Source organism: Mustela erminea, chromosome 10 (assembly GCF_009829155.1).
Source record: "Mustela erminea isolate mMusErm1 chromosome 10, mMusErm1.Pri, whole genome shotgun sequence".
NCBI lineage: Eukaryota > Metazoa > Chordata > Mammalia > Carnivora > Mustelidae > Mustela > Mustela erminea.
In genome coordinates, this window is record NC_045623.1 from 98638351 (window position 1) to 98652115 (window position 13765).

At 45.3% G+C, this 13765-nt stretch overlaps 2 protein-coding genes across 5 annotated transcripts in view; one reads left to right on the top strand and one right to left on the bottom strand.

The window, feature by feature from the left end:
- SPEN (spen family transcriptional repressor) overlaps positions 1-1204 on the bottom strand; it is a 97630-nt gene extending 96426 nt beyond the window's left edge. For 2 of the 4 annotated variants that reach the window (XM_032302505.1, XM_032302503.1), the window contains exons 1-2: positions 1188-1204; positions 361-1081 (exon numbers count right to left, since the gene is read on the bottom strand). In XM_032302505.1, the coding sequence (XP_032158396.1) occupies positions 361-443 (83 nt within the window). In that variant the 5' untranslated portion in view covers positions 444-1081; positions 1188-1204. The remainder of the gene's footprint in view (positions 1-360; positions 1082-1187) is intronic. The other 2 variants (XM_032302508.1, XM_032302504.1) reach the window with 1 other exon arrangement.
- Positions 442-11586, top strand: LOC116568241 (translation initiation factor IF-2-like). Its single transcript, XM_032303754.1, has 4 exons — positions 442-469; positions 621-806; positions 10776-11393; positions 11425-11586. Exons 1-4 carry the CDS (start codon positions 442-444, stop codon positions 11541-11543), a joined length of 951 nt encoding a protein of 316 aa, XP_032159645.1. The 3' UTR covers positions 11544-11586.
- The last annotated feature ends 2179 nt before the right edge of the window (positions 11587-13765 follow it).

Here is a 13765-nt window from a genome sequence, read left to right on the forward strand (position 1 = left end):
ACTCCGGAGTTGGCCGCGCCGGGACGGGGGTCCGGGGCGGCGGCGCGCAAGGACGCGACCCTACTCCTGCCCCGCCGGCTGGCGGGCGCCCTCCGGGCGCCGGTTCCGCGGAGGCCGAGCGACAGCCTCCTCCTCGCTGGGGCGGGAGAGGGCGGCAGCCGGACCGCTCCGCCGAGGCCCGAGGCCCAACGCCGCGACGCGGGCCGAGCGGCGGCCAGACAACCGCGCGCCCCCCGCACCAGTCCGCGGCTCTGGCCCGGGTCCCCTCAGCAGTTCCGCGCACGGGGAGGGGCCGGCAACGGGTCGGGCGGGCAGCAGCGCCCGAAGGGAGAGCGCGGCCCCGGGCCGCGTGTCACTCACCGTTTGAAATGCTCGATGATCTTCTCTTCCCGCACGTTCTCCGGTAAGTTGCCCACCCAGAGGTGCCTGGTTTCCCGGACCATGCTGGGCGGTGTGCCGGCGACCGCTGGTGCGGGTTCTCCCTCGCCGGCTTCGTACGAGCCCGTCAGCGCCGGGAGGCGGGCGCCGAGGCGGCGGCGGCGGCGGCTGCGGCGGTGGCGTCGGCAGCGGCGGCGGCTCCTCCGGCTCCCCCCCGTGCAGAGACCATCCCTCTCCCCCAGGTTCTGACTCTCGGGCCTCGCAGCTCCGCTCTGCCGCCACCACACACCCGAAGCCGACCCTCGCGCTCCGGCGGCGCATGCGCCCGGGCGGCGGCGGGCGGGGGAGCGGGGAGGAGGGGCGAGCGGGACCCGGGCGGCAGCGACTACGACGGAGCTGGCGCTGTGGCAGCCGGACGCTTCCCACCGGTGCGCGCGGCCCGCCTCCCTCGCCACGGGCACGCGCGCGTCCGCCCGCCCGCCGAGGCTGAAACGCCGAGTTCCTCCCAGCCGGCGCGCAGGCGCGCGGGGGAGGGAGGAACGCGGGGCTTGAAAGGAACGCTCGCGCGCCCGATCCTGATGCGCAGGCGCGCAGGCACGCAGGGAGTGGGCCGCGGGGCGGGCGCTCGGTCAGACCTGGGGCGCTGAGCTTCCAGGGACCGGGACGGTCTCCAGCCCCTCAAACAGGGGTCCCAGGCGCGGGCCTAGAGGAACAAAAGAGAGAAAGGGAGTTGGTTTTGATAGCCCCGCGTGTCAGAGAGGCTGCCGGTGCCTCTCCCCGGAGAAGCCAGGACTCCTGACCCTACTCACCCTTCGGCCAGGAGCTGGCCGTTTCCGGGCACCAGGATCCCCGCCTGCTTGGGAAAGTGTCAGAACAAGGCCGCCCTTCTCACTGCCAAGCGAAGCAATGACGGGATCAGAAGCCCATCCCTCTCAAGAATAATTAGCCCTAACGTAAAGCAACTATTTTATATAGGATCTTACGAAATGTTTTGCAAGATACGTTACGGTATATCAGGAACAGAACTGAAAGAAGACGGCTACATGTCTAATACTGTTAAAAGGATTTATATAAAGGATTTACTGTAATTTAATATTTAAGCATAGGAACAGATCAGACCTCTGGCCTTTCCAGGCCTAGCGACCTTTAAAGACCATAGCTGAACTTTCATATAAAGGCCAGTTTACAGAACCCCAGAGAAAACCGACAAAATTAAGGCAAACTGTATTGAGTCCAGAAAAATGGAATCGTTTAGAACAGTCAGCAACTCAATTTTCCATTTTTTATCTGCAGAAATAAAATATCAAAGGTGCGGTACTTCAAGTACACACCAGATTTTAAATATTTGGTCTTATTCACGGTATCCTTAAATACAGCCGATTTATCACCAGACTATATTGTGAACTGGAAAATATGGTCACCATGATCAGTGGCACTAATACCTGGAGTCACCTGTGCACAGCAGTTTTTGTTCCACAGACAGTAATGCTCCAAGTAGTTTTTTACTTTGTTGTTTACCATATAATGTGACATAAGCTAATTAATTATTGTGTCTGGCTGAGAGTCACATCAGCTTTTCTTGTATTTGGTCCAATAGTCCATACTATAGGGGCGCCTGGGTGGCTCAGCCCATTAGGCCTCTGCCTTCTATGCAGGTCATGATCCCTGGGTCCAGCCCAGCAGCTGGCTCCCTGCTCAGTGGGGAGCTTGCTTCTCCCTCTCCCTCTGTCCCCTAGCTTGTACTCTCTCTATCCCAAATAAATAAAATCTTAAAAAGAGAAATAGTCCATGCTATAAATCTGAACAGTTGAGATACTCTCTCTTCCATTGACAAGGCTAAGCAAGCCCCAGGCTAACACAGTTGCAATGATTTCAGTAAAAGATGAGCTAGCTGAGGGGCTTAGCTTACCCTCCATTTGAAATGATTTTTGGAATTTTGACTAATTATTTCTAAAAATTCTAGATTCTGAGCCAGGTAATTTAACCGATTTAACTTCAGTAAGAGTCAGAAGAGGTAGAGAAAAGCTAGAAACAGAAAAGCCCCACTACAATAGTGGCATTCATTGATAATTTACTTAAAATATTTAGTGCCACCCCACAGGCTGTCCTCGTCTTCATGCAAATCAGCCATTAAATGAAATGGAAATTTGTGTTCTTGAAAATATTATGAAATGGATTCCTCAGTAAAAGCAAACAAACCACAGATGTAGGATCAGCCATTTACATGTGGCCATTTCTTTGTCCTGACACTATCACTTAAGGAGTGTCAAGCCAGCACACTATTAACCTAAACTCATGAACTATATAGCTGTTGTTGTTTTTTTTTAAGATTATTCATTTATTTATTTGACAAGGAGAGAGAGCACAAGCAGGGGGAGCTGCAGGCAGAGGGAGAGGGAGAAGGAGACTCCCGGCTAAGCAGGGAGCCTGATGCAGCGCTCAGTCCCAGGGTCCTGGGATCATTCCCTGAGCTGAAGGCAGCCACCTAACTGACTGAGCTACCCAAGCACCCCTGAACTATATAGCTCTGCATGCACGGCTGCAGTTAACATTGAACTGACATGCATTTTTCCATGAAGCATGAATTTCAATATAAGCAACCACCACAATTTGAAACACACTTTAAAATAGGATGTAAACTCCTCATTTAAAACTTGATAGGCTCTGTATTAGCTGAAACCTCTTGGAAAGACCAAAGTGTCACCATGAAGAACAGAAGAGATTCAGCTCAGTTGCACTAAGAGGGACAACTGACAAGAGGATTCACAAAATAGTGTCTTGCAGTTACAGAAGTAAAGGGGATATCTGACCTTGCATGCAGACTTCAGTTAAAATCAGTCTGAGGAAAAAACTCAAGGACTGAAAAAAAAGGGGGGGGGTAGGCTTTTAGAATCAAAATCATTAGAAAAAAGACTAATTAGAGTAATTCTTGAATGCAGTATTTGGTATCCATCTAGGGCTCCCAAAGAACAATAAAAGGATAAAGCAGAACAAAATAAGAAGCAATTAAGATATTTTTTCTAATACTTTCTCCATGGCACAAGAATGAAGGTACATTAAGTGAAAGTTAAAGCAACATCCTTACCAACTAAAAATTTTTTGAACTAGTTCTTTTCAGTTAGCCTAAAAGTCTTGTTACAGCAGTGCTGTTTTTCCATGTAAAAAGCAGAATAAGTACTTAATTGTTGTAAATTAATTTAAAATGGGCAAAGTTATTTACAAATACTACACAAATACCTTCAAGTCCCCCACCTTTGGGAAGTAGTGGAGGAGAAACCTGGTAGAAGATTACTAACACATAAATTATTAAGTTAAGTTGAGTTAAAGTTCTCCCAAAGACCAAAGAGCTCACAGAATGTCAAAAAGATTAGAGGCAAATATCAAATTAAGAATATCATCTCATCGGGCGCCTGGGTGACTCAGTGGGTTAAGCCGCAGCCTTCGGCTCAGGTCATGATCTCAGGGTCCTGGGATCAAGTCCCGCATCGGGCTCTCTGCTTAGCAGGGAGCCTGCTTCCTCCTCTCTCTGCCTGCCTCTCTGCCTGCTTGCGATCTCTCTCTGTCAAATAAATAAAAATTAAAAAAAAAAAAAAAAAGAATATCATCTCATCGAGCCAGAGATCTACCAAACAACTGAGAAACAGTCTCTCTTTAATATAAAGCCTAACAAAATCTCATCAAACCAACCTTTATACTCAGATTCGCTTGAAGTTTTGTCAAACTACCTGTTTGGCACCAAAAATAGCAACGAAAGTATTCATTTTAGTTTCTTGGTTTCTTAAAAATCCGATATATATTTCTCAAGAGAATTCTCAGTTTATAAAATGTCAACAGACATCAGCCTAAATAAATTTAATGAGTAAAACAAATTTCAATTATCTAACGTGCTCCTATGATGCCAAAAGAAAAAAATATGACACTAACTTCAATTGAACAGATTCATTTAAAGGAAAAATAGCTCACATATAGATGCTGGGTTCAAATGAGCAATTCAGGTAGGAATTCTATCCATCTTTATTAAACTTAATAGTTGCAGATTAAAAATGCTGTCCATGTTCTTTACTGATTCTTTTAGCATAACAAACACTACTTGGCATGAACTCTGTGTTATACTAAAAAAATAAAAAATAAAAACAAAACAAAAACAATACTGATGATACAAACAATAGACAGTATGTATAATGGAATACCCCTGGGTTACTGGGTTAAGAGTTAGAAATTCCAGTTCCAGTTTTGTCACTGGCTGTATGACCTAGACAAATCAATTAAATCCTCAAAGTCTCAATATCGTTATCTGCAAAACGAAATATCTATCAAAAAAGTTTCCTAGAAGTATCAAAGAAGATGATATATGTAAAAGGATTTGGAAGTAACATACCGTAAATATCACAAATACTATTAAGTTGGCCACTAATTTCTCATTAATATCAAAAGTAAGTATCAGCTGAAATTAAGAACATATCATTATCAATTTTCAGGGTTTTATAGCCTGCATAGGTCCTATAGTCAAATCAAAATGCAGTGATTCCATATTAAGTATGCCAACATTCCGTTTGTTTTTGCAAAGCTCTTAATAACAGCAAAACTGATAAGTACATGCCCTTTGGATAGCCCCAAATCAAGTATTTGATTTTTTTCAATGCCTTTCATTTTTATTGGCAATGTATCAGAAAACACTGGGAAAGCTTTTCTCTATTTCTGTCTTTGGTACAAATATTTACAAAGGCAGAATTTCTTCAGCAGCATTTATCTTAGTATGTTTTCAATAGCAAGGCAACCCACTCTGTTATTCTGATTTTTAAATTTATTTTAACAATAAATAATTGATGCTCATTGAGAAAGATCAAAAGTAGGGTGTGATCTCTCCTTTCTTCTGATAAATGGATGGTGAAGTGAATTTCCTCATTTGAGTCTTAATGATAATTCGGAAAGGTAACATTAAAAGCAGAACCATTTGCAAAGGGGAATTAAAATAGATGTGTTTTTAATCAGGTCTTATTTTCACACTGTGAGGAGCTCCTGTATTTAGCATGCTAGATGTGCTCAAAGAGTTCAGTCATGCGTAACGGAAGCCCAATGGGAAAAGCATTTGAGCCGCAAATTTGGACTTTGAATGCTAACCTAGCCAATAGAGCAGATAAATTAATATCAACATTTAAACAGAAAGACAGAATCGTTACCAGATATTTAACATGAATTTGGTTACAAATCTAGTCTCAAGCTATTAAAATTAAACTATTTCATGACAAAACATATACTTAAAATATAAGCACCTGCTTCTAAAGGCATCATATAAAAACACATTAACTAGCTCTAAAATGATCAAAGCCTACTTGACAACTTGACAATATAAATTCTATTTTTATAATCAGATTTTTTTTAACAGTAGAAAATAAAACAGGCAACACTGCTATATTATTCTCAAAGAGTGTTTTACATATTGTTAGTTTTGAGGGAGCAAGAAAGACCAGTCCATTAACAGATCTATTTTGATATAGAAGGCAGAGTCTGGTGGAATTACATAAATTATAACTTATATCAATTGACCATCAGACAGCCAGTCCTCTAAATCATACTTTCAGCAAGCTAACATTTCATAATCTATTTTACTATTCAACGCTCTATGTAAGCTAAATTATCCCACATTGTTTTTTGCATTCCAGAAATGAATGTAATGGCTGATACATTTTTTTAAATAAATTCTTATGTTTTTACCATTTCCTTGGAAAGTTGCTTAAGTTTTCCCCTCTATAAGGAAATACTGCTAATGTATCTAATATTCAGAATTACAAATTAATGTTTAGGGCATGGGGAAAAGATGGATTGGAAGGATATTTGCAAATACCTTAATCACAGCTGTGCCTATATGGTAGAATTTAATTCTTTTCTTTTTTAAATTTCAATTCTAGTAAAGTTAACATACAGTGGTAGTTTCAGGTGTACAATATAGCGATTCAACAATTCTATACATTACTGAGTGCCCATCACCTAACCCCCTACCCACCTCCCCTGATATGTAAAAATTTTTTAAAGTTTTTATTCATCTATATTTTCTAAAAAAATTCCATCTATATTTTCTTTGGTTAACATATATCGTTTTTATAATTAGAAAAAGTATAATAAAATGACTTTTGGAAGTCAGTATCTGTGTTTCTTTCAAGGTTTCTCTGAAATGTTGGTGCTGGACTATACTAAATCAACATATTTATGTTAAGAGATCCCATGTGAACAAAGTATTATTCGCTATGTTAATTCGGATATTTCATTCAACCCTTTAAACCTCTATTGTTAATCCTCATGTAAGAAAAAAATTAATCTCTTCACTAGAAGTAATATACATTAACCGAACACCCCATGTAGATTGTAACTTTTGAACATCAGGAAGTAAGCAGAATATAATAAGGCTATTGATTAATTCGGGAGACACTACCAAAGTACAGCTGACACAATCTCAAAAACATTAATGCCAAATAAAATGTGTTTAGTAACTTGTTACATATGTCTTGAAATTTTCAGACTTAGGGTCTTGAGCTCCGTGGCTCTAGTTTGAAATAGAAAATTAAAAAAGAAAATTATTTATGTACTTTTGAAATGTTTTTAAAACTGTATCCATCTTAACTCAATTATTGCTATTTAATAAAAATGGCTCTTTAAATCACATCACTGCCTCAATAATCTCCAGGATGGTAATAATTGATAATTTTCTATAGTATTCCATAATTAGACACTTGAAACATTTTGGCTTAAAATAAAACCACCCTATTTAAAGACTACATAGGACTGATACCTTTCTAAATTAATGATGGAATTATTTTTAAAGCTTCAAAAAGTTAAATTTCAGTATTTTGATGGAGCTCATTGAATTTTTTCAGGCCATATACTACAGAAGTCATGAGAACCATCGCTTACACTTTTATTTGAATGATACTCTGGCTAAAACAAAAAACACAAAAACAATGCCTAAGTATAACTGTTTTTGAGGGTGCTAGATTAACTTAAAATGATTTCTCTGAGAAAACAGAACCATTAAGTGTCATAACTAAAGATTTCACTGAATACTGTCAGCTGGTGAAGGGACATGGTGAGATGAATTAATAAAAGGGGTCTGTGTTTCCCCCACAATACCAGATAATTTAAACATACACACACACAAGCATAAACCTTTCCCTTAAAAAATTCACTCAGAAAAGTGGCTTCAGGGATGCCTGGGTGGCTCAGTTGGTTAAGCATCTGCCTTCAGCTCAGGTCATGATACCAGGGTCCTGGGATCCAGTCCCGCATTGGGCTACTTGCTCAGGCGGGAGCCTCCTTCTTTCTCTGCCTCTGCTTGCCTCTCTGCCTGCTTGTGCTCTCTCTGTCTCTGACAAATAAATAAAATCTTTAAAAGAAAAAAAAAAGTGGCTTCAAACAGAGAAACTGTTGTCTTTCATAGTTTTCAGTTTAAATATATCGTACCCCTCAACATCAGTTTCCAGAGATTCTCATTGTTAGACTGCACATAAGAACTTTGTTTTTATGCCTATTTAAAATTTTAAAACATCCAAATAAATGTACAACTTTAAAAAAAATCTGGTTTGCCTATCTGGCTAAGTGGGTAGAGCCTGCGACCCTTGATCTTGGTTGGGAGTTTTGCATTCAAGCCCCATTCTGGGTGCATTTACTTTAAAAAAAAATTTTTTTAGGGCGCCTGGGTGGCTCAGTGGGTTAAGCCGCTGCCTTCGGCTCAGGTCATGATCTCAGGGTCTTGGGATCGAGTCCCGCATCGGGCTCTCTGCTCAGCAGGGAGCCTGCTTCCTTCTCTCTCTCTCTCTGCCTGCCTCTCAGTGTACTTGTAATTTCTCTCTGTCAAATAAATAAATAAAATCTTTTTAAAAAAATTTTTTTTAAGTATAAAACATAACAAACACAAAATTTTCTTCCCCTTATTTAGTGGTGTTATCCTTACTTTAGGAATTTTGACTCTGAAGACACTCATTAACCATAATTTTTTAGAACAGAATCTATAACCAAAATTCTAGCAATTTTCAAGGGACAGTTGATTTGGTCGTTTCCAAGCTTCAAATTACAGTCTTGTTAGCAGGGGGAGAATTCTATTGCTGGCTAGTGCTTCAACAGCCTCTAGACAGCTTTTCATATACTAAGAGCTCCTAATAGGAATCTGGCACCAACTCAAAATTCCCACCAGGAAGAAAGATCTCCCTTCCTTAGGACCCACTGCGTGGCTCCGCCCAGAGCCTTGACCCGACCTGACCTCAGACTCTGCGTGGTCAATGGTGCACTCGCACCTGCGGGCAAGTTAGCACTGTCCAACAACTTCAGAGCCCAAACGCGGGTCGCGACCATAAAATGTGAAGCTGCAAGTGCCACGCCAGTCTTTAGGAGCCCCCAAGGTGCCTTGTTCGCGAACAAGCTCCCTCTTTCAAACCTCGCATCTGTAAGGATCTGAAGGTACATTACACGCTAAACGAATATAGGAAGGCAATTACTCCACCAGCGAAACGGTGGTCCTTCAAAAGGAAGGAGGCAAGGAAACAAAGCTCGGACTGGAGACGTGGCAGACCTCCATGCCCTGCCAAGGGACCCTTACTTAACCTCCACCTGCTGGATTTCAGAAACGGGCTCGCATGGAAGTGGATTACACAGCAAGTTAAAAGAGCTGGGGGGCGGGGGGGAGGGTGGCGCCGGCTTTTTAAAGAACCCACAACCCTGGCAGTAATTTCCCCCACACTCCTAAGGGAAGAGAAAAGGAAAATAAAACCAAAGGCACCTTGAGAAAGGGTAAAAGCTGTTGCTATGGTTACCACTCCCCAAGCTGAAGTCAGCCCAGGGAGACCGAGCTGCACGCCCAGGCCCTTTCTTTGTCCGCAGCCACACACCGAGGACAAGCCTAGCGGCCAGCCCCGCCACCCCCAGCAGAGGCTTGCCTCAGCGGCCCGGGCAGCGTTCCAAGTAAAGGACACCTCTATTTTGGCTTAGTGAGCAAGAACTGCGGGCAGCGCCTGACGGAAGGCAGCCCGGCCACCACCCGGTCCCGCGAACAGGGCTGTACCCCCCATGGCTGGGTGAAGGTGCCACCACACGGCAGGCACCCGATCCGGGCAGGAGCCGGGCCAAACATGGCGCACGCAGGAAGGGAAGGGAGCCAGCCAGACACGGCCCGACCTCATCCCTTCGGCACAAAGGAAGGCTAAGCTCGAGGAAACCCCTCAAGAAGCTACAGTTCCCCCGAGTGGGAGCTGAGCAAACAGTGAGTAGGGCGCAGTCGAGATGCTCAGACGCACTTCATATCAAAGACGCTACCGCAAGCAGCGCGGAGGACACAGTTCGGCAGAGACGACCTGCTGCGCAGGCGCGCAGAGCAACGATTCGAGCGCTACGGACCTGCCCCTCCCCCCTTCCAAAGGCCAGGGGAGTTGCCCCAACGCGCCGGCGCGACGACGGAACGTGGGGGGAGGGGAGAGAGGAAAAAAAACAAAAAACCTGTTCCCTTCATTGTGAGAGCGAACCGCCCCGCCCCGCACGGCGCGCGCGCACGTCCCACTCTCACACTTGCACACGCGCGCGCCGAGCTTGCCGCCCTACCCGGCGCGCATGCTCCGGGAAGGAGGCGGTGGCTGAGCCTGCGGCTTTTTTTTTTTTTGCTGGTTCCCTGAGAAGTTTCTGGAAAGAAGGAGGCCAGGGGAAGCTGGGGGATGGGAATCGCAGGGAAGCGAGCGTCTAAGAGAAAGCGAAACGTCCAAAACACACCGCCACCTCCCCGCGTCCATCCATCACGCCATGGCCACAGCAAAGCCCAAGACCACCGAGACCCTCAAACGTCGGGGGGAAAAGCATGGGAACTGCAGCAGACGCTCCTTCCTCTGCCTGTGCCTAGCCCCGAGGCCGCTAACCACGGGGAGAAGGGAAAGGGCAGGGGGAGCGATGAAAACCCTAAAACGCTCACTGGAGGTTTGCGTGGTGGAGTGAAAGCCGACATCCGCCCTCTGGAGCTGCCCGCGCACTCGTGGGCCGCCCGTGGTTCTTCTCTGGCTCTCGAGCGTGGGCTCTGCATTGGGATTCTACGCGGCTGCCGAAGTACTACTCTGGGGCTCCTTGACCCGTTTCCTTAATTTCCCCCCGTTTTGGGGGGGGGGATGTCCTTTGCTTCCCCCTTCCTGTCTTCACTTTGGTGGCCAAGAGCTAAAGCTGCGGGTGTGGAGACCCTAGGAAAGGGCTGCTCCCTTCCCGCGCCAGCCCGAGAAGCGTCCCGGGCGGGCAGGGGTCGCCCGTCCCTTGTGCGAAGCCCAGGTCTCTCGGTTTTTGTACCGTTCAGTGTGAGCCTCTGGCAGTGGGGCACGTTTGGTAGCGCAAAGGCAGCGCCCGCACAAAGGCGCCGCGTCGTTTGCGGACTTGAGGAGCGGCCGACGCGGAGAGGGAAGGCGTGGGGCGTCAAGGCGCGCCGGTGCCCAGGGAGGGTCACCCGGGCAGCTACCCTGGGAGAGCCCGAGAGGGCACTGCTGTGCTGCAAGGACCGGTGGGGGGGGGGGGTGTCCGCGGCGCCTTTTATTTCCCCGCAGGCGCCCGCTCTCGGACAGGCGCGGCTGCCATTTTGTGGCGCGGCCGCCATTTCGCGGAGCCAAGGGGGCAGGGCGGCGGGGGAGGGGCGCGCGCCGCCGCGGCCTGCGGGCTTGGGGGGCGGGGCGGGCGGGCGGGGCTGGCGGAGGCGCCGGGGCAGCCCCCGAGCCGCGAAGGCGAGCGCGTCCCCTTTGTTCTTCGCCTCGGCTCTCGGGCGCCGCCGCCCCGGAGCCGCGCTGAGTGCTCGCGGCGTGTGCCCCCGACCGGCGGCCGAGGGCCGTGCGCACAGTCCCAAATCCCTTCTGGCCTCCGAGCCTGTCCAAGTCGGCGCTCGTCACCCCCACCCCCGCTCTGGGAAAGGAGTGCATTTTATTTGGCCGTGCCCCCGAACGCCACCGTGGGAAGCCGTATTCGCCCTGAGAATGAAGGCGCTTTCTGCGAGCCTCGCGCGGGAGGGGGGCGGGGGGGGCGCGGATGGGTTTGGACGGGCTTGGACGGGCTTGGACGGGCTTGGACGCCGCTACCTGGAGCCGCAGAGGCGCCCTGCAAATAGCAAAATGCCGAGTTTCGAGCGCTGGGAGACCCGACCGAGGTGCCGAGCACCGGCGTAACCGAGAGGTCGGGCTCTTTAAAAAAAAAAAAGAAAGAAAAAAATGTCTTTGAAGTGCTGTCATCAGTAGGAGAACCGAGATGTTGGTGTTCATTGGCTGGCTGCGAAGCACGCACTGCGCAACTGGTTTCTGATAGGTTTTATAGCCCATTATTTCGATCTGAGCCATAAACTGGAACAATAGATTGGAATATTTTATTTCTGTCTGTTGAGAACATCTTCCATTTAACTTCTTTTTGGAGCCCCTTATGAGTATGTAAATAGCAAATTGACTCAATAAAATAACTATGTGCCTTCCAGGGTCATTTCACATCCTGAAAGAGCTATTGTTTTTCTGATTTCAAGGGAATATTTAAATGTGAATCTTGGCAATTTAATGTTAACTTTGCGGCTGGAATCAACAAAGCCAGGAAATTCAAGAGTAATGTTGCTATATTTGTCTTCCAGCCTTGCTTTTTGTGCAAGGTATTTTTGTTTAATGTGGGGCTTTTTTTTTTTTTTATTCTGGAACATAGAAAAAATAAAAAATAATGAGGTGGGGTGGGGTATTTTGTTTTTGTTTTGTTTTTCCTAAGTTTTGTTTTTCTTCACAGCAGCGTGAGTTCATAACCGAGCCAACCTTTTCTGGCTCAAGTCTTTTTTGGTGCTGCAGCTACAGTAGGGCTTTTTTCTCTCCCCTTACTATGTATAATTACAGGGGGTTGGTTATCTATTTCAGTAATAGGGGCGTTAAGCTCGTAATGATAGAATGAAGAGTTTAAAAAATATTTTTTCGAGGGAACGGATCAAGATTTGATCGCTTCCAGATGAAAGAAACATCTGAGGAGTGGCTGTTAGATCCCAAATTTTGTCTTAGTTTCAATATGACTGAAAGCACTTTCTGGAATTTTTCAATTTTTTAAACTCATCTCAATATTTTATAAAGAACAGTATTGTATATTTTTGGTATGGAGAGTTTATGAAAATTGTTTTGAAAATGCTGTTACTTTTTGCCTGCACAACCAAAATTAAGTAGTATGAAACTATTTTATTGGGAATTAGGACAGATTATCCTAATAACACAGACAAAACATTATGCCTTCAGCAGCCAGGCAGCTGAAACTAGAGAAGGATTGCACAATCCTTTCACTTTGTACAGATGTAGAGGATCTATTTAACAATTCTAATTCCTAGAATTTGTTTTTATTTATAAAACATTCTTATTTCACACCTTTAACTGTTAAACTTAATGCTAAAAGCACATCCTTTTTTTGTACAAAATATTTTCAATTTGTATTTTCTTTAGAGTGGGTGGTATTTTGCACTGTTCTCTCCCATATGATCAATGGCAAACATTTGCAGAACAGTTGAACAGAAATTCAGGAAAACTCCTTTCTGACCCGAATGTTGGCCTCAAAACATTTTCCAGCTTCCTAAGCCAAAAAGCCCAAACAGTATTAAACAGGTGGACTTTAAATATGTAGAAGGCCATGTTCAAATAAACATTCCGAATTACAACAATTTTATGATCTGCCCTTGGAGTAAAAATGCTTTGTATGTAGTCCTAGGACTGGTTTCCTTTTGTCAAACAATAAAGGACTAGAGAATTCCACGATCATCAACCCATTGTTCCTGTAGTTTTTCTTTCTTTTTCCAACTGTGCTTCTGAACTAATTTGTAGCATTTTGTGTTCCCTGAGAGAGACTGGATGTTAACCGGAACCTTTAATTATACCAAGATCCTTTAGCCAGGGCAGCATCTACGTGGCATGTGCTAGGCCCCTTGGGCTTGTTTTTGTTTTTTGGGTTTTTTTTTGGCATTTAGTGAAGATTGTGTGCAGCCTTTCTAAACAACGTAGAAATACTGAGGATCTCTAGCCATTATTCCAGGAAAGGACAGCTTTTCATGCCAATTCTAGCATAGGAGGGAATTTAAAACAGTAACCGTAATGACCTTTTCCTGGTAAGGATAATTTAAACTCTTTTAGAGACTTTAGTAATATGGGAAGTTCTTCAAAAGCGGTGAAACACTCGCACATGGTGTAATAGCCTCTCTGCTTTGAGGCAAAACTCAGAAGTTCAGCATTTCAGAAATATTGGAGTTCAAAGAAAATCTTTGCAGCCAATAGTATGTTTCTTAAAAAAATAGAAACACATCTATGAAAATAAAAAAGACTCCTGGAACAACCCAACATTTATCTTGTCCGAGTATACATGGTCATCCCTGTAACAAGATTCTATCCTG

Coding starts and splice junctions, on each gene's coding strand:
- LOC116568241 (XM_032303754.1), top strand. CDS start 442: ATGCTGGGCGGTGTGCCGGCGACCGCTG. Junction 470..620: donor CGGTGTGCCGGCGACCGCTG/GTGCGGGTTCTC, acceptor CCTCTCCCCCAG/GTTCTGACTCTCGGGCCTCG. Junction 11,394..11,424: donor GCCTCGCGCGGGAGGGGGGC/GGGGGGGGCGCG, acceptor TTGGACGGGCTT/GGACGGGCTTGGACGGGCTT.